Source organism: Coffea arabica, chromosome 6c, assembly GCF_036785885.1.
Source record: "Coffea arabica cultivar ET-39 chromosome 6c, Coffea Arabica ET-39 HiFi, whole genome shotgun sequence".
NCBI classification, from domain to species: Eukaryota; Viridiplantae; Streptophyta; class Magnoliopsida; order Gentianales; family Rubiaceae; genus Coffea; species Coffea arabica.
Genome location: NC_092320.1, coordinates 59,845,494 through 59,866,435, shown reverse-complemented (window position 1 = coordinate 59,866,435; position 20,942 = coordinate 59,845,494). Strand labels below are relative to the sequence as shown.

The window sequence follows — 20,942 nt, the reverse complement described above, 5'->3', positions numbered from 1 at the left end:
TAGTGTATGCCTCGTTCTTCTCATACAGGCGAACTAATCTTCGACTCCGAAGTAGAGAAGACTGGTGGAGAACACGAAAAAAGACCAGACAGCTCAGAGAGGAGCAATCTAGTACTGCATCTCAGAGATTGAGCCAAAAGTTGAACCAACAGATTCACTTGGTAATATTTCGAGTGACTCGGAGTAAGAAGAAGTCACTATGGCTAATACACGAACACTAAGGGAGTTGGTTGCTCCTGATTTAAATCAGCAGTCATTATGCATTACTTTCCCAAGTTTGAATGATAACACTCTCTTTGAATTAAAATCTGGTCTAATTCATCTCTTGTCATCTTTTCATAGTTTACCAGGTGAGGAGCCTTATAAGCACTTGCAAGAATTTAATGTCATTTGTAACAGCATGAAGCCCCCGAGAATTACGGAAGAACAGATAAAGATGAGGGCCTTCCCCTTCTCTCTGAAGGACTTCGCGAAGGACTAGTTGTACTACCTACTACCAGTAGTATTACCAGTTGGGACCAACTAAAGAAAAAGTTTTTAGACAAATATTTTTCTGCGTCTCTAGCTGTAAGTCTAAGGAAGGAGATATGCGGTATCAAGCAGCATCTAGGAGAGTCGCTTTATGATTATTAGGAGCAGTTCAAGAAGTTATACATCAAGTGCCCTCAACATCAAATAACGAGCAATTGCTCATCCAATATTTTTACGAGGGGCTCCTTTTCAGAGACAGGAGTATAATTGATGCTGCAAGTGGAGGGGCATTGGTGAACAAGACTCCTCGAGAAGCATAGGAGCTAATTGAAGGAATGACCGAGAATTAGCAGCAGTTTGGTATGAGAGAGGATGTCCCGACACGCAAAGTGAATGAGATAGAGACATCTTCTATCCAGCAGCAATTGACTGAGTTAACATCTTTTGTTAGGCAATTGGCTGTAGGAAATGCATCACAAGCCAAGGTGTGTGGGATTTGCACTGCTATGGATCATTCTGCAGAGATGTACCTAATGATTCAAGAAGAAAGTGCGGAGCAAGTGAACATGGCTGGTCACACGCCTAGGCCAAAAAAGCAATATGACTCGTACTCGAATACGTACAATCTGGGTTGGAGAGATCACCCTAATTTCAACTATGGAGGAAATAGGCAGTCAAATTTTGCATCAAATAGACAGCAAGGGTACCAATAACAGTATTAACCTCGTCCGCCACCACCCCCTTCAAACTCAAGTCCGTCTATAGAAGAGATGATGAAACAATTAATTGCTAATCAACAAAAGATGGATTCTAACCTACAAAGTATGAGTAATCAACTGGGACAGATGCAAGCAATGCAGAGTCAGATGAATCAAATGGCCATAACGATCAACCATTTGGAGTCCCAAGTTCAAGGGTAGTTGTCATCTCAATCCGAATTGAATCCGAAGAATGTAAGCGCAATGACCTTAAGGAGTGGAAAGAAAATCCAAGGACCCGAACCCGTGATTCCTAATGACAAGAACGATGAACGAATTGAGAAAGAACTTGAAGAAGAGGGCAGGGACAACAAAGATCCAGAGGTACTCCCGGACCCAACAATTACAGTTAAGACTAACTCACCTCCTTTTCCTAGTAGGTTGGAGAAACCAAAGAAGCAGGACAATGAGAAAGAGATCCTGGAGATCTTTCGCAAGGTGAAAATTAACATTCCCTTGCTGGATGCAATTAAACAAGTACCCAGATATGCAAAATTTTTTAGGGACTGTGCGTCAATCGAAGGCGGTTGAAAAGAGATGAACGAGTCATAGTGGGGGAGAACGTGTCAGCAATCTTACAAAGAAATCTCCCACCGAAATGTGGGGACCCAGGTATGTTTACTATTTCCTGTAGGATAGGTAATACCTTGATTGGAAAGACCATGTTAGACCTAGGAGTTTCGATTAATGTCATGTCAAAGTCTATATATGCTTCTTTGAACTTAGACACTTTAAAAGAAATTGGGATAATAATCCAACTGGCTGACCGAACCAATGCATACCCTGATGGATTGATTGAAGATATTTTGATCAAAATTAATGAATTGGTATTCATACCTGATTTTTATATGCTTGACATGGATGATGATCACTCCCACGACCCATCACCCTTACTATTAGATAGATCCTTTTTAACACAACCCGGACCAAAATTGATGTTAATAAGAGTACCCTGTTTATGAAATTTGATGGCGAGATTGTTCTTTTTAACATTTTTGAGACCATGAAATATCCTTCAGATTCAAATTTCAGCTGTCTTCTTTGTAAATGCTATTGACCCTGAGGTACAGGAGATTTTTTAAATTGGTGGCAGGGATGAGCTAGAAGTCGCCTTGACTAAGCACTTCGAGTTAGAGACAACCTTTGAGGTAGAATTGAGTGAAGAGCTAAAATGTGTGATTGGAACATTGCAATCATTGCCAACCACGAAACCAAGGTATAACCTCGCGCCTATTTTCATACTCGAATCTCATCAAAGGTTACTTCTATCTGTGATGCAGGCAACTGTCTTGTAATTAAAATTCCTGCCGAAATACTTGAAGTATGCATACTTGGGTGCGTAGGAGACACTCCCAATGATCATCTTCGTGAGTTTATCAAAAGTTCAGGAAGACAAGCTAATTCAACTTCTTAGGGAACATAAGCAAACGAAAGGATGGACCATTGCCAACATCAAAGAAATTAGCCCCGCGGTGTGTACGCATAGGATTCGACTTGAGGAGGGAACTAAACCCGTGCGGCAGGCCCAATGGAGGCTAAATTCCCTCGTGATGGAGGTTGTAAAGAAAGAGATTCTAAAGCTGCTGGAGGTGGGGGATCATATTCGCAATATCAAATAACCCATGGGTGAGTCCAGCACAGGTGGTCCCGAAGAAGGCAGAGTGACGGTGGAATCAAATCAAGAGGATGAACTCGTGCCAGTTCGAAAATCCACCAGGTGGTGGCAGTTTATCAACTATCGGAAATTAAATGCCGTCATGAAAAAGGACCATTTCCCTCTCCCTTTTATTGATCAAATGATAGACCGATTAGCATGTCGAGCTTACTATTGATCAAATGCCTGCTCAAACAAAATATAATTTCTGTAGATAGTGATAAGTAGAGTCGAATCCATATGGATTGGGGATATTTATCTCTTTAGAAATTCAAAGTAACAAGGGGGTGATTTCGTATAAAAGATGACAATTAAAACAGTCCAAGTAAAAACAAATAGCTAACTAAAAATTAAATAACAATTTACTAAAATCAGATTAATAATAACCAAAGATCTAACGAAGAAATAACTTCAGCAATGGTTCACCTAATTGATCATCGATGCAAATGTAATTTCAATTATTTCCTAATAAATAGGTTATAACTGCCAAACAAGAGATGACAGTCAACCCCTCCTTACTGTGTCGGTGATTAAGGTACGCCCGTTAATCATTGCTCTAATTGAGAAATAATTTTAAGTACGCTCGTAAGATTTAATTCTCCAATTGCCTTACATATTGGAGGAGCCCTATTCTAACCAAATAACGCACTACCAGGGTTATTTTAGATTAGTCCGCGTATTCCCCTGACACAAACCCAATCATGCTAGTTGTCACTATTTCAGAGCAATTAAACAATTACAGATTTAATGCTCCAATTGAAAGTAAGTTATTGAATCAATTCATTGTCCGGATCCAAAATAATCAATTAATTAAACAACCATAAGCACTTCAAGTAGAGAATATGCAAATACCAGTAAATAAGAGGAATAAATAAAATTAATTCGATCTCACAATTTTTAGATGAACCAAAGCCTCCATTGTTTCTTGACTAGAAAAAGAGATTTTGTTTATCTTTGATTAGAAAAACCCACGCGAAAATTTAGAAGTAATTGTCAAAGACATTCTTCTCTATATAATGAAGAAATCCGAATAATTAAGAATGAGAGAAAAAGTACTAAGTCAAAAGGAATGGCTAATGTCTTCTCTGTAGCCTCTGGCCAGAGTCTCACGGGAATAATCTAAAAACAATGAACAACTCCCATAAGCTAAGTCTGTTCCTCTTTTTCTACCTTCCGGCCGGCCCTACTCCAAAAGTACTAGAATTGGAGTCCTAGTCAAAATCTGACTTTTCTTTCCTCTTGAGCCGCCATACAAAGATAAGGAAACCTACTAAATAAGTAAGTTTCCTTTCTATGCTAAAACTACTCATTTTAATTCAAATCAAATAACCAACGAAGGGAATAATCGCGGCTCCCATGTTGCACTTTTAATTGATAGTTGGTGTCACACGTCTTTCCCACATCTTTCGGACATGTAAAGACCTGAGTTGACGCGACCACGCCAAACAGCATTTGCAGTACGAAATTTTCACCTATTTACCATATTTTTCTCCAACTCCTTGCGATAAGCACAAATGCCAAAAATGAGCAGAATCTGACAATTAATCCACATGTGGTAAGGTAATAAGAGAAATTAATTATAAAATAACTAACAAAATTGCGATATATCAATTCCCCCCATACCTAAATCATACTTGTCCTTAAGCATGAGAACAGCAAATAGACACCAATTTCTGACTGTGGCGATTGCTCCATCTAGCTTATTGCCAAGATACCCAAAAAAAATACCTATCAAGCATCAATGGTCAAGATCCAAGAAACATCACCCCAGTTAGCTTCTAAACCGTGGACTCTTCAATTTAAGGCAAACTAATTTAAAAAAAAGGAATGGTCGCTCAACATTTATTAGCAAATGGTCCAACTATTAACCAAAATTTTAACATTAAATTCACAAATAGGCAAGCTGACTTTAATCACATATTGACACAACCTTCACCTTTTTATCACGCTTTTCTATTTTTCTCTTTATTTTCAATAGTAATAATAGATTTAGTCTCTAGCCATTAGAGCCTTTTTACGCGAATTTTAACATTTGACAGATGAAGGAGCCCGATTACTCAACTCCTATCGCTATGAGACCACGTACTCATAGAAATTATCACTTTTTGATGCGAGGATCGACACTTTCGGTGAAGATCCCCGGTTATTCAGCAGTAATCGCTAACGGAGTACAACCAACTTTAATTCTCAACCAAGCAACAAAATAACTCGAAATAATACAAAAAATAATAGCAGCAGCTAGCCTCATTTCTTCAAACATGGAGAACTAAAGTTAATAATCGAACCAATTCACATGAAAATGCCAATAGTTATTCCCTATGCCTAGAAACATTAACCAAAAATTATAGGAGTCACGCAATCATCGATATTCACCAAAGAGATATTTTTAGACTCAATCAAATTAACTTGATACACTTTTATTATTACAACGTGACAATAGTAAAATTGGAGCCAAACAACCATCATCAATCCTTGGTATTCACAGAAGTAAAAAGTAAAAAGAAAATAAAAGAAAAACAGAACAAATAACAAGAAATAAAGGAAAAATATCTAAAAACTTAAAAATACTAGTTGTACCACAGCTCCCCCCACACCTAAATCCGACATTGTTCTCAATGGAGATAATAAAGTAAAGAAAGCAAACAGGACAACGAAACTTTCCTGAATACGTGGTGGAGGGTTTCGGGCGGCTATGGAATAGGTAGGAACGGTGGAGTGAAAATGGTGCTCCGGCAGTGTGCGACAGTGATGGATTGCACAGGGAAGGAGAGCTCTGGCGTATAACGTCATGGCAATGAGCGAGCATGGAGGACAGCAGCGGTGCTCGGCTGTAGTGGCTGGCGACCGGGAGTTGAGCGCGACTTGCGGGAGCGGTGGCGGAGGTGGGGTTTCTGCCGACGAAGGAAAGGAAAGGGAAATAGGGGAAGAAGAAAGAAAGAAAGAAAGAAAGAAAGAAAAAGAAAGGAAGAAAGAAAGAAAGAAGGAGAAAAAGAAAATAGGTTTCGGGTTTTCTTTTACATACCTTTCCCTCAAACATGACGTGGGCACATCATGAAGGCAAGAACCCTTCTGATGAATATCCGTTGAATTCAAGTTATCACGTGCCCGGTTGATGCGGGCGCGTCATGTCGGTCAGTCCGTTCCAGGATCGAAGAAGAGCTCTCCAGGTGATTTGACGCGGGTGCGTCATGAGGGTGGAAATCCTTCTGATGAATCACCTAGAAATTGCACTTTACCATGCGTCCTCTTGACACGGGCACGTCATATCAGGGGGACGCCTACTAATCATCATAAACGAAAAATTAAATCTGAAATCTGAAAAAACACTGAGAAAACATATTGAAACTATCAAATAAATTTGAACAAACAACGAAAAGAAATTAGGTTGCCTCCCAATAAGCGCCTTTCTTTAACGTCTTTGGCTAGACGTTAAACACTACTTTTCAATCTAGATGTAATTCAATTTTTCTTATATTTGGTGGCCTTTCTCCGGGATCCAAATAGCCATTGAGTGCAACCTTTTTCCTTAATTTTCTACTCATTTTCACATCATAAATTGCTTTCATCCCATGATATTTGTCCGTAACAACTTTGAATTTACCCCTACAAGTAAATTCAAAAAATTCTTGCACAGAGAGATTTGTAGAATGAATAGCAAACACAGAATGAGAGTTAACAGAATGTTTTATTGTATAAAAAATATTAAAGTGGACTATTTCTCCATCAAATTTCATTGTGAGAGTACTCTTATTAACATGAATCTTAGTTTGGGCAGCACTCAAGAATGGCCTTCCTAATATAATGGGCGATGAATTTGGAGCACTTCTATTATCCATGTAAAGAACATAAAAATCAGTAGAAAATTTAAGCCATCTACTTGCACTAAAACATTGTCAACTACTCCATTCGGATAAGCAAATGTAAGATCAGCCAATTGAATTATTATCCCTATTACTTTTAAAGGTCCTAAATTTAGGAAATCATAGATTGATTTAGACATCACATTAATAGAAACCCCTAAATCTAGCATGATATTTTTAATCTTAAAATATCCAATCTTATAGGGGATAGTAAACATATCAGGATCTCCGCATTTAGGTGGTAGTTTCCTTTGTAAAATCGCTGAAACGTTCTCACCTACCACAATATGCTTATCCCCCCTCAACTTCTTCTTATTGACGCAAAAATTTTTCAAGAATTTAGCGCGTTTTGGCACTTACTTGATCGAGTCCAACAAAGGAATATTGATTGTCATCTTTCGAAACACCTCTAGAATCTCCTTTTCCTTATCTTGCTTCTTTGGTTTCTCTAACTTGATTCGAAAATGTGGTGAGTTAGTTCAAACTTTAATTATAGAATCAGAAATTACCTTTGAATTTGCATTTCTCATTCCTTCCACCTCAAGCTCTTTTTCAATTCGATCTTTATTTTTATCCTTCAGAATCACGAGTTCGGGTCCCTGAATTTTCTTCCCACTCCTTAAGGTCATTACACTTACATTCTCCAGGTTCAGTTCAGGTTGAGATGGCAATATTTTGTGAACTTGAGATTCCAAACGATTGATTAATATTGCCATCTGACTCATCTGACCTTGCATTGCTTGTATCTGATCCATTTGACTTTGCATTGCTTGTATCTGACCCATTTGACTTTGCAAGTTAGATTCCATCTTTTGTTGGCTAGCAATTAGTTGCTTCATCATTTCTTCCAAAGACGGGCCTGAACTTGGAGGTTGTGGTGGTGCTGGCCGCGGTTGGTATTGCTAATGATACCCTTGCTGTCTGTTCAGTACAAAATTGGATTGTCTATTCCCTCCGTACCTGTGGTTAAGGTGATCTCTCCAACCCGGATTGTACATGTTCGAGTACTGGTCATATGGCTTTCTTGGCTCGGGCGCGTGATCAGCCATGTTGACTTGCTCCGCATTCTCTTCTTGAATCATCGGGCACATTTCTGTAGAATGACCTGTGACAGTGTAAATTTCACACCTTGGCTAAGGTTCATTTCCTATAGCCAATTGCCTAACAAAAGATGTTAACTCCTTCAATTGCTGTTGGATAGAGGATGTTTCTACTTCATTCACTCTGCGTGCCAGGACATCCTTCCTTGTACCAAACAGCTGCGAATTCTCGGCCATTCCTTCAATTAACTCCCACGCTTCTCGAGGAGCCTTGTTCACCAACACCTCTCCATTTGCAGCATCAATTATACTCCTGTCTCTGAAAAGTAGCCTCTCATAAAAATATTAGATAAGCAATTGCTCACTTATTTGGTGTTGAGAGCACTTGATGCATAACTTTTTGAATCGCTTCCAATAATCATAAAGCGACTCTCTTGGATGCTATTTGATACCGCATATCTCCTTTCATAGATTTATAGCTCGAAATGCAGGAAAATATTTGTCTAAAAATTTTTTCTTCAGCTAGTCCCAAGTGGTGATACTACCTGGTGGTAGGTAGTACAACCAGTCTTTCGCGGAGTCCTACAGAGAGAAAGAGAATACCCTCACTTTTATCTATTCTTCCGTAATTTCTGGGGGTTTCATACTGTTGCAAATGACCAGATTTAGATGGTAAAAGATGATTAGACCAGATTTTAATTCAAATGGAGTGTTATTATTCAAACTTGAAAAAGTAATGCATAAGCGTTGCTGATTTAGATCAGGAGCAGTCAACTCCCTTGGTGTTCGTGTATTAGCCATAGTAACTTCTTCTCGATTCGGATCACTCGAAGTATCGCCAAACGAATTTGTTGCTTCAACTTTCGAATCAAGTCTCTGAGATGCAGTACTAGATTGCTCCTCTCTGAGCTGTCTGATCTCTTTCCGTGTTCTGCGCGCGGTCTTCTCTACCTCAGGGTCAAAAATTAATTCACCTGTATGAGAAGAATGAGGCATACACTAGAAAAGTATCAAAAAATTAAAACAAGAATGAACTTAAAAAAAACAAATTAACTAACGCCAGTCCCTGGCAACGGCGCCAAAAATTAACAGGTTGTCGAGCCTGTGCAATAATAAATGTCTGCTCAAACAAAATATAATTTATGTATATAGTAATAAGTAGGGTCGAATCAACAGCGATTGAGAATATTTGTCTCTTTTGAAATTCAAAGTAACAGGGGGTGATTTCGTATAAAAAATGACAATTAAAACAGTCCAAATAAAAATAAATAGCTAACTAAAAATTAAATAATAATTTTCTAAAATCAGATTAATAATAACCAAAGATCTAGCCAAGAAATAAGTTCAGCAATGGTTCACCTAATTGATCATTGATGCAAAGATAATTTTAATTATTTACTAATAAATAGGTTATAACTGCCAAACAAGCGATGAAAGTCAACCTCCTTACTGTGTCGGTGATTAAGGTACGCCTGTTAGTCACTACTCTAATTGAGAAAATAATTTTAGGTACACCCGTAAGATTTAATTTTCCAATTGCCTTACGTATTAGAGAAGTTCTATTCTAACCAAACAACGCACTACCAGGGTTATTTTAGATTAGCCCGCGTATTTCTCTGACACAAATCCAATTATACCAGTTGCCACTATTTCAGAGCAATTAAATAATTACGAATTTAATGCTCCAACCGACAGTAAGTTATTGAATCTATTCATTGTCCGGATCCAAATAATCAATTAATTAAACAACCATAAGCACTGCAAGTAGAGAATATGCAAATACTAGTAAATAAGAGAAATAAATAAAATTAATTTGATCTCATAATTTTTAGACGAACCAAAACCTCCGTTGTTTCTTGACTAGAAAAACGGATTTAGTTCATCTTTGATGAGAAAAATCCACGCGAAAATTCAGAAGTAATTGTCGAAGACATTCTTCTCTATATAATGAAGAAATCCGAATAACTGAGAATGAGAGGAAAAGTACTAAGTCAAAAGGAATGGCTAATGTCTTCTCTGTAGCCTCTGACCAGAGTCTCACGGGAAAAATCTAAAAACAATGAACAGCTCCCATAAGCTAAGTCTGTTCCTCTTTTTTCTACCTTGCGGCCGGCCCTACTCCAAAAGCACTAGAATTGAAGTCCTAGTCAAACTCTGACTTTTCTTTCCTATTGAGCTGACATACAAAGATAAGTTAGTAAGTTTCCTTTCTATGCTAAAACTACTCATGTTAATTCAAATCAAATAACCAACGAAGGGAATAATCATGGCTCCCATGTTGCACTTTCCATTGGTAGTTGGTGTCACATATCTTTTCCACACCTTCCGAACATGTTAAGATCTAAGTTGACGTGATCATGCCAAATAGCATTTGTAGTGCGAAATTTTCACCTACTTACCACATTTTTTTCCAACTCCTTGCAATAAGCACAAATGCCAAAAATGAGTAGAATCTGATAATTAATCCACATGTGGTAAGGTAATAAGGGAAATTAATTATAAAATAACTAACAAAATTGCGACCTATCAATTACTCCCACATCTAAACCATGCTTGTCCTTAAGAATGAGAATAGCAAACAGACACCAATTTCTGACTATGGCGATTGCTCCATCTACCTTATTGCCAAGTTACCAAAAAAATACCTATCAAACATCAATGGTCAAGATCCAAGAAACATCACCCCGGTTAGTTTCTAAACCGCGGACTCCTTCAATTTAAGGGAAATTAATCTAAGAAAAAGGAATGGTCGCTCAACATTTAGCAGCAAATGGTCCAACTATTAACCAAAATCTCAACATTAAATCCAAAAATAGGCAAGCTGAGTTAATCACATATTGACACAATCTTCACCTTTTTATCACGCTTTTCTATTTTTCTCTTTTTTTAATAGTAATAATAGATTTAGTCTCTAGCCATTAGAGCATTTTTACGCAAACTCCAACATTTGCCAGATGAAAGAGTTCAGTTACTCAATTCCTATCGCTATGAGACTACGTACTTATAGAAATTATCACTTTTTGACGCGATGATCGACATTTTCGGTGAAGATCCCCGGTTACTCAGCAGTAACTGCTAACGGAGTACAGCCAACTTTAATTCTCAACCAAGCAACAAAATAACTCGAAATAATATGAAAAATAATAGCAGCAGCTAGCCTCATTTCTTCAAACATGGAGAACTAAATTTAATAATTGAACCAATTCATACGAAAATTTCAACAGTTATTCTCTATGCCTAGAAAAGTTATCCAAAAATTATAGGAGTCGCGCAATCATCGATATTCACCAAAGAGATATTTTTAGACTCAACCAAATTAATTTGATATATTTTTATTATTAAAACGTGACAACAGTAGAATTGGAGCCAAACAACCATCATCAATCCTTGTTATCCACAGAAGTAAAAAGTAAAAAGAAAATAAAAGAAAAACAGAACAAATAACAAGAAATAAAGGAAAAATATCTAAAAATTAAAAATACTAGCTGTACCACAGCTCTCCCCAAACCTAAATCCGACATTGTTTTCAATGGAGATTATAAAGCAAAGAAAGCAAACAGGACAACGAAACTTTCCTGAATACGTGATGGAGGGTTTTGGGCGGCTATGGAATAGGTGGGAAGGGTGTAGTGAAAATGGTGCTACTGCAGTGCGCGGCAGTGATGGATCCCAGAGGGAAGGAGAGCTCCGGCATACAGCGTCATGGCGACAAGCGAGCATGGAGGACAGCAGCGGCGCTCGGCTGTAGTGGCTGGCGACTGGGAGTTGAGCGCGACTTGGGGGAGCAGCGGCGGAGATGGGGTTTCGGCCGACGAAGGAAAGGAATGGGAAATAAGGGAAGAAGAAAGGAAGAAAAGAGAAAGAAGAAAAAGAAAGAAAGAAAGAAGGAGTAAAAGAAAATAGGTTTCGGGGATTTTTTTTACATTCTTTTCCCTCAAACATGACGTGGGCACGTCATGAAGGCAAGAACCCTTCTGATGAATATCCGTTGAATTCAAGTTATCACGTGCCCGGTTGATGTGGGCGCGTCATGTCTGTCAGTCCGCTCCAGGATGGAAGAAGAACTCTCCAGATAACTTGACGCGGACGCGTAATGAGAGTGGAAATCCTTCTGATGAATCACCTGAAAATTGCACTTTACCACGCACCCTCTTGACACGGGCACGTCATGTCTGGGGGATACCTACTAATCATCAAAAATGAAAAATTAAACCAGAAATCTGAAAAAACTCTAAGAAAACATATTGAAACTATCAAATAAAGCTGAAAAACAATTAAAAAAAATTAGATTGCCTCCCAATAAGCGTCTTTTTTTAACGTCTTTGGTTAGATGCTAAACACCACCCTTTAATCTAGATGTAATTCAATTTTTCTTGTAATCGGAGGCCTTTCTCCGAGATCCAAATGGCCATTTAGTGCAACATTTTTTCTTAATTTTCTACTTATTTTCACCTCATAAATTGCTTTCATCACATGATATTTGTTCGTAGCAATTTTGAATTTACCCTTACAAGCAAACTCAAAAAATTTTTACACAGAGAGATTAGTGGCATGAATAGCAAACACAGAATGAGAGTTAACATGATATTTCATTGTATCAAAAATATTAAAGTGGACTATTTCTCCATCAAATTCTATTGTGAGAGTACCCTTACTAACATCAATCTTAGTTTGGGCAGCACTCAAGAATAACCTTCCTAATATAATGGGTGATGGATTTGGGGCACTTCTATCATCCATGTATAGAACATAAAAATCAGCAGGAAAATTTAATCCATTTACTTGCACTAAAACAACCTCAACTACTCCATCCGGATAAGCAAATGTACGATCAGCCAATTGAATTATTATCCCTGTTACTTTTAAAGGTTCTAAATTTAGGGAATCATAGATTGATTTAGACATCACATTAATAGAAATCTCTAAATCTAGCATGACATTTTTAATCTTAAAATGTCCAATCTTACAGGGGATAGTAAACATACCTGGATCTCCGCATTTAGGTGGTAGTTTTTTTTGTAAAATCGCTAAAACGTTCTCACCTACTACAATATGCTTATTCCCCCTCAACTTCTTCTTGTTGACGCAAAAATTTTTCAAGAATTTAGCGCATTTTGACACTTGTTTGATTGCGTCCAACAAAGGGATATTGATTGCCATCTTTCGAAACACCTCTAGAATCTCCTTTTCCTTATCTTGTTTCTTTGGTTTCTCTAACCTGCTTGGAAAAGGTGGTGAGTTAGTTCTAACTTTAATTATAGAATCAGGAACTACCTTTGGATTTGCATTTCTCATTCCTTCCTCCCCAAGCTCTTTTTCAATTCGATCTTCATTTTTATCCTTCGGAATCACGAGTTCGGGTCCCTGAATTTCCTTCCCGCTCCTTAAGGTCATTACACTTACATTCTTCAGGTTCAGTTCAGGTTGAGATGACAATTGTCGAGTACGAGTAATCTCTCCAACCCGGATTGTATGTGTTTGAGTATGGGTCATATGGCTTTCTTGGCGCGAGCGCGTGATCAGCTATATTGACTTGCTCCACACTCTCTTTTTGAATCATCGGGCACATTTTTGTAGAATGACCTGTGACAGTGCAAATTTCACACACCTTGGCCTACTGTGCATTTCTTACAGCCAATTGCCTAACAAAAGATGTTAATTCTGTCAATTCCTGTTGGACAGAGGATGTTTCTATTTCATTCACTCTGCGTATCGGGATATCCTCCCTTGTACCAAACTGCTGCGAATTCTCAGTCATTCCTTCAATTAACTCTCACGCTTCTCGAGAAGTTTTGTTCACCAACGCCCCTCCACTTGCAGCATCAATTATACTCTTGTCTCTGAAAAGTAGCCCCTCGTAAAAATATTGGATGAGCAATTGCTCACTTATTTGGTGTTGAGGGCACTTGATGCATAACTTCTTGAATCACTCCCAGTAATCATGAAGCGACTCACCTAGATGCTGTTTCATACCGCATATCTCCTTCCTTAAACTTGGAGCTCGAGACGTAGGAAAATAGTCGTCTAAGAATTTCTTCATCAGGTAGTCCCAAGTGGTGATACTACCGGTGGTAGGTAGTACAGCCAGTCTTTCGCGGAGTCCTTCAGAGAGAAGGGAAATGTCCTTATTTTTATCTGTTCTTCTGTAATTTTCAGGGGCTTCATACTATTAGCCAACCCCCTTAGTGTTCGTGCATTAGCCATAGTAACTTTTTCTCGATCTGGATCACTCGAAGTATCGCCAAGAGAATTTGTTGCTTCAACTTTCGGATCAAGTCTCTGAGATGCAGCACTAGATTGCTCCTCTCTGAGCTGTCGGATCTCTTTTCGTGTTCTCCGCGCGGTCTTCTCTACCTCAGGGTCAAAAATTAATTCACCTGTATGAGAAGAATGAGGCATACACTAGAAAAGTACTAGAAAAATAACGAGTAGAATCTGATAATTAATATACATGTGGTAAGGTAATAAGAGAAATTAATTATAAAATAACTAACAAAATTACAACCTATCAATTTCCCCCACACCTAAACCATGCTTATCCTTAAGCATGAGAATAGGAAACAGACACTAATTTCTGATTATGGCGATTGCTCCATCTACCTTATTGCCAAGATACAAAAAAAAAACACCTATCAAGCATCAATGGTCAAGATCCAAGAAACATCACCCCGGGTAGCTTTTAAACCGTGGACAACTTCAATTTAAGGCAAACTAATCTAAGAAAAAAGAATGGCCGCTCAACATTTATCAGCAAATAATTCAACTATTAACCAAAATTTCAACATTAAATCCACAAATAGGCAAGCTAACTTTAATCACATCTTGACACAACTTTTACCTTTTTATCACGCTTTTCTATTTTTCTCTTTTTTTAATAGTAATAATAGACTTAGTCTCTAGCCATTAGAGTTTTTTTACGCGAACTCCAATATTTGTTAGATGAAGGAACCCGATTACTCAACTCCTATCGCTATGAGACCACGTGCTCATAGAAATTATCACTTTTTGACGCGAGTATCGACACTTTCGGTGAAGATCCCCGATTACTCAACAGTAACGGCTAGCAGGGTACATCCAACTTTAATTCTCAACCAGGCAACAAAATAACTCGAAATAATACAAAAAATAATAGCAGCAGCTAGCCTCATTTCTTCAAACATGGAGAATTCAAGTTAATAATCGGACCAATTCACATGAAAATGCCAACAGTTATTCCCTATGCCTAAAAAAATTAATCAAAAATTATAGGAGTCACGCAATCGTCGATATTCACCAAAGAGATATTTTTGGATTCAACCAAATTAACTTGATACACTTTTATTATTAAAACGTGACAATAGTAGAATTGGAGCCAAACAACCATCATTAATCCTTGATATTCACAGAAGTAAAAAGTAAAAAGAAAATAAAAGAAAAACAGAACAAATAACAAGAAATAAAGAAAAATATCTAAAATTAAAAATATTAGCTGTACCACAGCTCACCCCCACACCTAAATCCGACGTTGTCCTCAATAGAGATCATAAAGCAAAGAAAGCAAACCGGACAACGAAACATCCCCGAATACGTGGTGGAGGGTTTCGGACGGCTATGGAATAGGTGGGAACGGTGGAGCGAAAATGTTGCTATGGCAGTGCGCGACAGTGATGGATCACAGAGGGAAGGAGAGCTCCGACGTACAGTGTCATGGCGACGAGGAAGCATGGAGGACAACAGCGGCGCTCGACTGTAGTGGCTGGTGACCGGGAGTTGAGTGCGACTTCCTATAGCGACGGCGGATGTAGGGTTTCGACCGACGAAGGAAAGGAAAGGGAAATAAGGGAAGAAGAAAGAAAGAAAAGAGAAAGAAAGAAAAAGAAAGGAAGAAAGAAAGAAAGAAGGAGAAAAAGAAAATAGGTTTCGGGGTTTTTTTTTTTTACATAAGTTTCCCTCAAACATGACGTGGGCACATTATAAAGGCAAGAACCCTTCTGATGAATGTCCGTTCAATTCAAGTTATCACGTGCCCAGTTGAAGCGGGCGCGTCCTGTCAGTCAGTCCGCTCCAGGATCGAAGAAGAGCTCTTCAGGTGACTTGATGCGAGCGCGTCATGAGGGTGGAAACCCTTCTGATGAATCACTTGAAAATTGCACTTTACCACGCGCCCTCTTGACACGGGCGCGTCATGTCAGGGGGACACCTACTAATCGTCAAAAATGAAAAATTAAACCAGAAATCTGAAAAAACTCTAAGAAAACATATTGAAACTATCAAATAAAGCTGAACAAACAACTAAAAGAAATTAGATTGCCTCCCAATAAGCGCATTTCATTAACGTCTTTGCCTAGACGTTAAACACCACTTTTCAATCTGGATGTAATTCAATTTTCCTTGTAATCGGTGGCCTTTCTCCGGGATCCAAATAGTCATTGAGTGCAATGTTTTTCCTTAATTTTCTACTCATAAATTGCTTTCATCCCATGATATTTGTTCGTAACAATTTTGAATTTACCCCTACAAGCAAACTCAGAAAATTCTTGTACAGAGAGATTAGTAGCATGAATAGCAAACACAGAATGAGAATTAACAGGATTTTTCATTATATCAAAAATATTAAAGTGGACTATTTCTCCATCAAATTTCATTGTGAGAGTACCCTTACTAACATCAATCTTAGTTTGGGCAGTACTCAAGAATGGCTTTCCTAATATAATGGGTGATAGATTTGGAACACTTCTATCATCCATGTAAAGCACATAAAATTCGGTTCAAAAAATTAATCCATCTACTTGTACTAAAACATCCTAAACTACTCCATCCGGATAAGCAAATGTACGATCAGCCAATTGAATTATTATCTCAATTTCTTTTAAAGGTTCTAAATTTAGGGAATCATAGATTGATTTAGACATCACAATAATAGAAACCCCTAAATCTAGCATCACATTTTTAATCTTAAAATGTCCAATCTTACAGGGGATAGTAAACATACTTGGATCTCCACATTTAGGTGGTAGTTTCCTTTGTAAAATTTTGCTGAAACGTTCTCACCTACCATAATATGCTTATCCCCCCTCAACTTCTTCTTGTTTTGGCACTTGTTTGATCACGTCCAACAAAGAGATATTGATCGCCACCTTTCAAAACACCTAGAATCTCCTTTTCCTTATCTTCCTTCTTTGGTTTCTCTAACCTGCTTGGAAAAGGTGGTGAGTTAGTTCCAACTTTAATTATAGAATCAAGAATTACCTTTGGATTTGCATTTCTCATTCCTTCCTCCTCAAGCTCTTTTTCAATTCGATCTTCGTTTTTATCCTTCGGAATCACGAGTTCGGGTTCCTGAATTTCATTCTCGCGCCTTAAGGTCATTACACTTACATTCTTCAGGTTTAGCTCAAGTTGAGATGGCAATTTTTCGTAAACTTGAGATTCCAAACGGTTGATTGCTATTGCCATCTGGCTCATCTGACTTTGCATTGCTTTATATGATCCATTTGACTTTGTACTGTTTGTATCTGACCGATTTGACTTTGCAAGTTAGATTCCATCTTTTGTTGGCTAGCAATTAGTTGCTTCATCATTTCTTCCAAAGACGGGCTTGAGCTTGGAGGTGCTGGGGGTGCTGGCCGAGATTGGTATTGCTGATGATAGCCTTACTGTCTGTTCGGTACAAAATTTGATTGTTTATTCCCTCCATAGCTGAAGTTAGGGTGATCTCTCCGACCCAGATTGTACGTGTTCGAGTATTGGTCATGTGACTTTCTTGGCGCAGGCGCGTGATCAGCCATGTTGACTTGCTCCACACTCTCTTCTTGAATCATCGGGCATATTTCTCTAGAATGACCCGTGACAGCACAAATTTCACACACCTTGGCCTGCGGTGCATTTCCTACAGCCAGTTGCCGAACAAAATATGTTAATTCGGTCAATTGCTGTTGGATAGAGGATGTTTCTACTTCATTCACTTTGTGTGTCCGAACATCCTCCCTTGTACCAAACTGCTGCGAATTCTCGGCCATTCCTTCAATTAACTCCCACACTTCTCGAGGAGTCTTGTTCACCAACGCCCCTCCACTTGCAGCATCAATTATAGTCCTGTCTCTGAAAAGTAGCCCCTCGTAAAAATATTGGATGAGCAATTGCTCATTTATTTGGTGTTGAGGGCACTTGATGCATAACTTCTTGAATCGCTCTCAGTAATTATAAAGCGACTCTCCTTGATGCTGTTTGATATCGCATATCTCCTTCCTTAGACGTGTACCACGAGACGCAGGAAAATATTTATCTAGGAATTTTTTCTTCAGCTGGTCCCAAGTGGTGACACTATCTGGTGGTAGGTAGTACAGCCAGTCTTTCGCGGAGTCATTCAGAGAGAAGGGGAATGCCCTTATTTTTATCTGTTCTTTTGTAATTTCTGGGGGTTGCACACTGTTGCAAACGACATCGAACTATTGCAAGTGCTTATAAGACTCCTCACCTGCTAAACCATGAAAAGATGGTAAAAGATAATTAGACCAGATTTTAACTCAAATGGGGTGTTATTATTGAAACTTGGAAAAGTAATGCATAAGCTTTGCTGATTTAGATCCGGAGCAGCCAACACCCTTGGTGTTCGAGCATTAGCCATAGTAACTTCTTCTCGATCCGGATCACTCAAAGTATCGCCAAGAGAATTTGTTGCTTCAACTTTCGGATCAAGTCTCTGAGATGCAGCACTAGATTACTCCTCTCTGAGCTGTCTAGTCTCTTTTCGTGAACTTCGCGTGATCTTCTCTACCTCAGGGTCAAAAATCAATTCACTTGTATGAGAAGAACGATGCATACACTAGAAAAGTACCAAAAAATTAAAACAAGAATGAATTTAAAAAGAAACAAATTAACTAACCCCAGTCCCCAGCAACGTCACCAAAAATTGAAAGGTTATCGAGCCTGTGCAATAATAAATGCCTGCTCAAACAAAATATAATTTCTGTAGATAGTGATAAACAGAGTCAAATCCACAGGGATTGGGGATATTTGTCTCTTTTGAAATTCAAAGTAACAAGGGGGTGATTTCGTATAAAAGATGACAATTAAAACAGTCCAAATAAAAACAAATAGTTAACTAAAAATTAAATGACAATTTACTAAAATCAGATTAATAATAACTAAAGATCTAGCCAAGAAATAACTTCAATAATGGTTTACCTAATTGATTATCGATGCAAAGGTAATTTCAATTATTTACTAATAAATGGTTATAACTGCCAAACATTCGATGACAGTCAACCTCTCCTTACCGTGTCGGTGATTAAGGTACGCACATTAATCACTGCTCTAATTCAGAAATAATTCTAGGCAATCCAGTAAGATTTAATTCTCCAATTGCCTTATGTATTAGACGAGTCCTATTCTAACCAAATAACGCACTACTAGGGTTATTTTAGATTAGTCCGCGTATTCCCCCGTCACAAATCCAATCATGCCAATTGTCACTATTTTAAAGTAATTGAACAATTACAGATTTAATGCTCCAATTGACAGCAGGTTCTTGAATCAATTCATTGTCCGTATCCAAGATAATCAATTAATTAAATAACCATAAGCACTGCAAGTAGAGAATATGCAAATACCAGTAAATAAGAGGAATAAATAAAATTAATTCGATCTCACAATTTTTAGATGAACCAAAACCTCCGTTGTTTCCTGACTAGAAAAAGGGATTTAGTTCATATTTGATGAGAAAAATCCACGCGAAAATTCAGAAGTAATTGTCAAAGACATTCTCCTCTATATAATGAAGAAATCCGAATAATTGAAAATGAGAGGAAAAGTACTAAGTCAAAAGGATTGGCTAATGTCTTCTCTGTAGCCTCTAGCCAGAGTTTCACGGGAATAATCTAAAAACAATGAACAACTCCCATAAGCTAAGTCTGTTCCTCTTTTTTCTACCTTGCGGCCGACCCTACTCCAAAAGCACTAGAATTGGAGTCCTAGTCAAATTCTGACTTTTCTTACTATGCTAAAACTACTCATGTTAATTCAAATTAGATAACCAACGAAGGGAATAATCGCGGCTCCCATGTTGCACTTCCAATTGGCAGTTGGTGTCATAAGGTCTTTCCCGCACCTTCCGGACATGTTAAGACCTAAGTTGACGAGATCACGCCAAACAGCATTTGTAGTACGAAATTTGCACCTATTTATCATATTTTTCTCCAACTCCCTACGATAAGCACAAATGCAAAAAATGAGTAGAATCTGACAATTAATCTGCATGTGGTAAGGTAATAAGGAAAATTAATTATAAAATAATTAACAAAATTGCGACCTATCACCTTTCCCTTTCATTGATCAAATGATAGAACGATTAGCATGTCGAGTTTACTATTACATTTTGGATGAATTTTCAGGTTATTTCCAAATTGCTATCGCCCCCAAGGACTGAGAAAAGACCACCTTCACGTGCCCGTATAGAACGTTTGCATACAGACGAATGTCATTCGGGTTATGCAATACACCTGCTACATTCCAAATATGCATGGTAAGCATTTTTTCAGAGTATGTTGAGAAGATTATTGAGGTTTTCATGGACGATTTCAGCGTGTATGGTGAAAGTTTTGATAACTCTCCAAATAACCTGAAATTAATCTTAGTAAGGTGTATAGAAACTAATCTCGTGTTTAATTGAGAAAAATGCCACTTTATAGTCAACACGGGATAGTCTTGGGTCATGTGATATCGTCCAGGGGTATTAAGATTGATAAGGCGAAAATAGACGTTATATCTATTTTAACTTACCCCGCGAGTATGCGGGAAGTACATTTTTTTTTGGGTTACGCAGGTTTCTATCGAAGGTTCATTAAAGATTTCTCGAAAATTGAAACACCGTTGTTCCAGCTTTTGCAAAAAGATGTGACCTTCGCATTTGATGAAGCATGCAAAGGGGCGTTTGATAGGTTGAAGGAAATATTGACCTCGTCACCTATTATCCAACGCCCTGATTGAAATTTACTATTCGAGATCATGTATGATGCCAGCGATTATGCAGTGGGCGCGGTGCTGAGTCAAAAAGTGGGAAAGGCAACCCATGCTATCTACTACGCATCTCAAGCTTCGAACGAAACTCAACTGAACTATTCAACTACCGAAAAGTAGCTTTTGGCGGTTATTTTTGCTTTAGAGAAATTTCGGTCGTATT

At 38.1% G+C, this 20,942-nt stretch overlaps 1 protein-coding gene and 2 non-coding genes across 3 annotated transcripts; 1 reads left to right on the top strand and 2 right to left on the bottom strand.

Annotated features, from left to right (window-relative positions):
• Positions 1-570: 570 nt before the first annotated feature.
• On the bottom strand, positions 571-677 carry LOC113694438 (small nucleolar RNA R71). The gene has a single exon (XR_003449388.1). It is a non-coding gene; the product is annotated as a small nucleolar RNA R71 (small nucleolar RNA).
• Positions 678-12,313: 11,636 nt separating this feature from the next.
• On the bottom strand, positions 12,314-13,177 carry LOC113693397 (uncharacterized). The gene has a single exon (XM_027211945.1). The coding sequence runs from the start codon at positions 13,175-13,177 to the stop codon at positions 12,314-12,316; it is 864 nt and encodes a 287-aa protein (XP_027067746.1).
• Positions 13,178-13,671: 494 nt separating this feature from the next.
• LOC113694440 (small nucleolar RNA R71) lies at positions 13,672-13,778 on the top strand. Its single transcript, XR_003449390.2, has one exon. It is a non-coding gene; the product is annotated as a small nucleolar RNA R71 (small nucleolar RNA).
• The last annotated feature ends 7,164 nt before the right edge of the window (positions 13,779-20,942 follow it).

Bases quoted from the DNA above. Each gene is read 5' to 3' on its own strand.
- LOC113693397 (XM_027211945.1), bottom strand. From the start codon at position 13,177: ATGACCTTAAGGAGCGGGAAGGAAATTCAGGGACCCGAACTCGTGATT.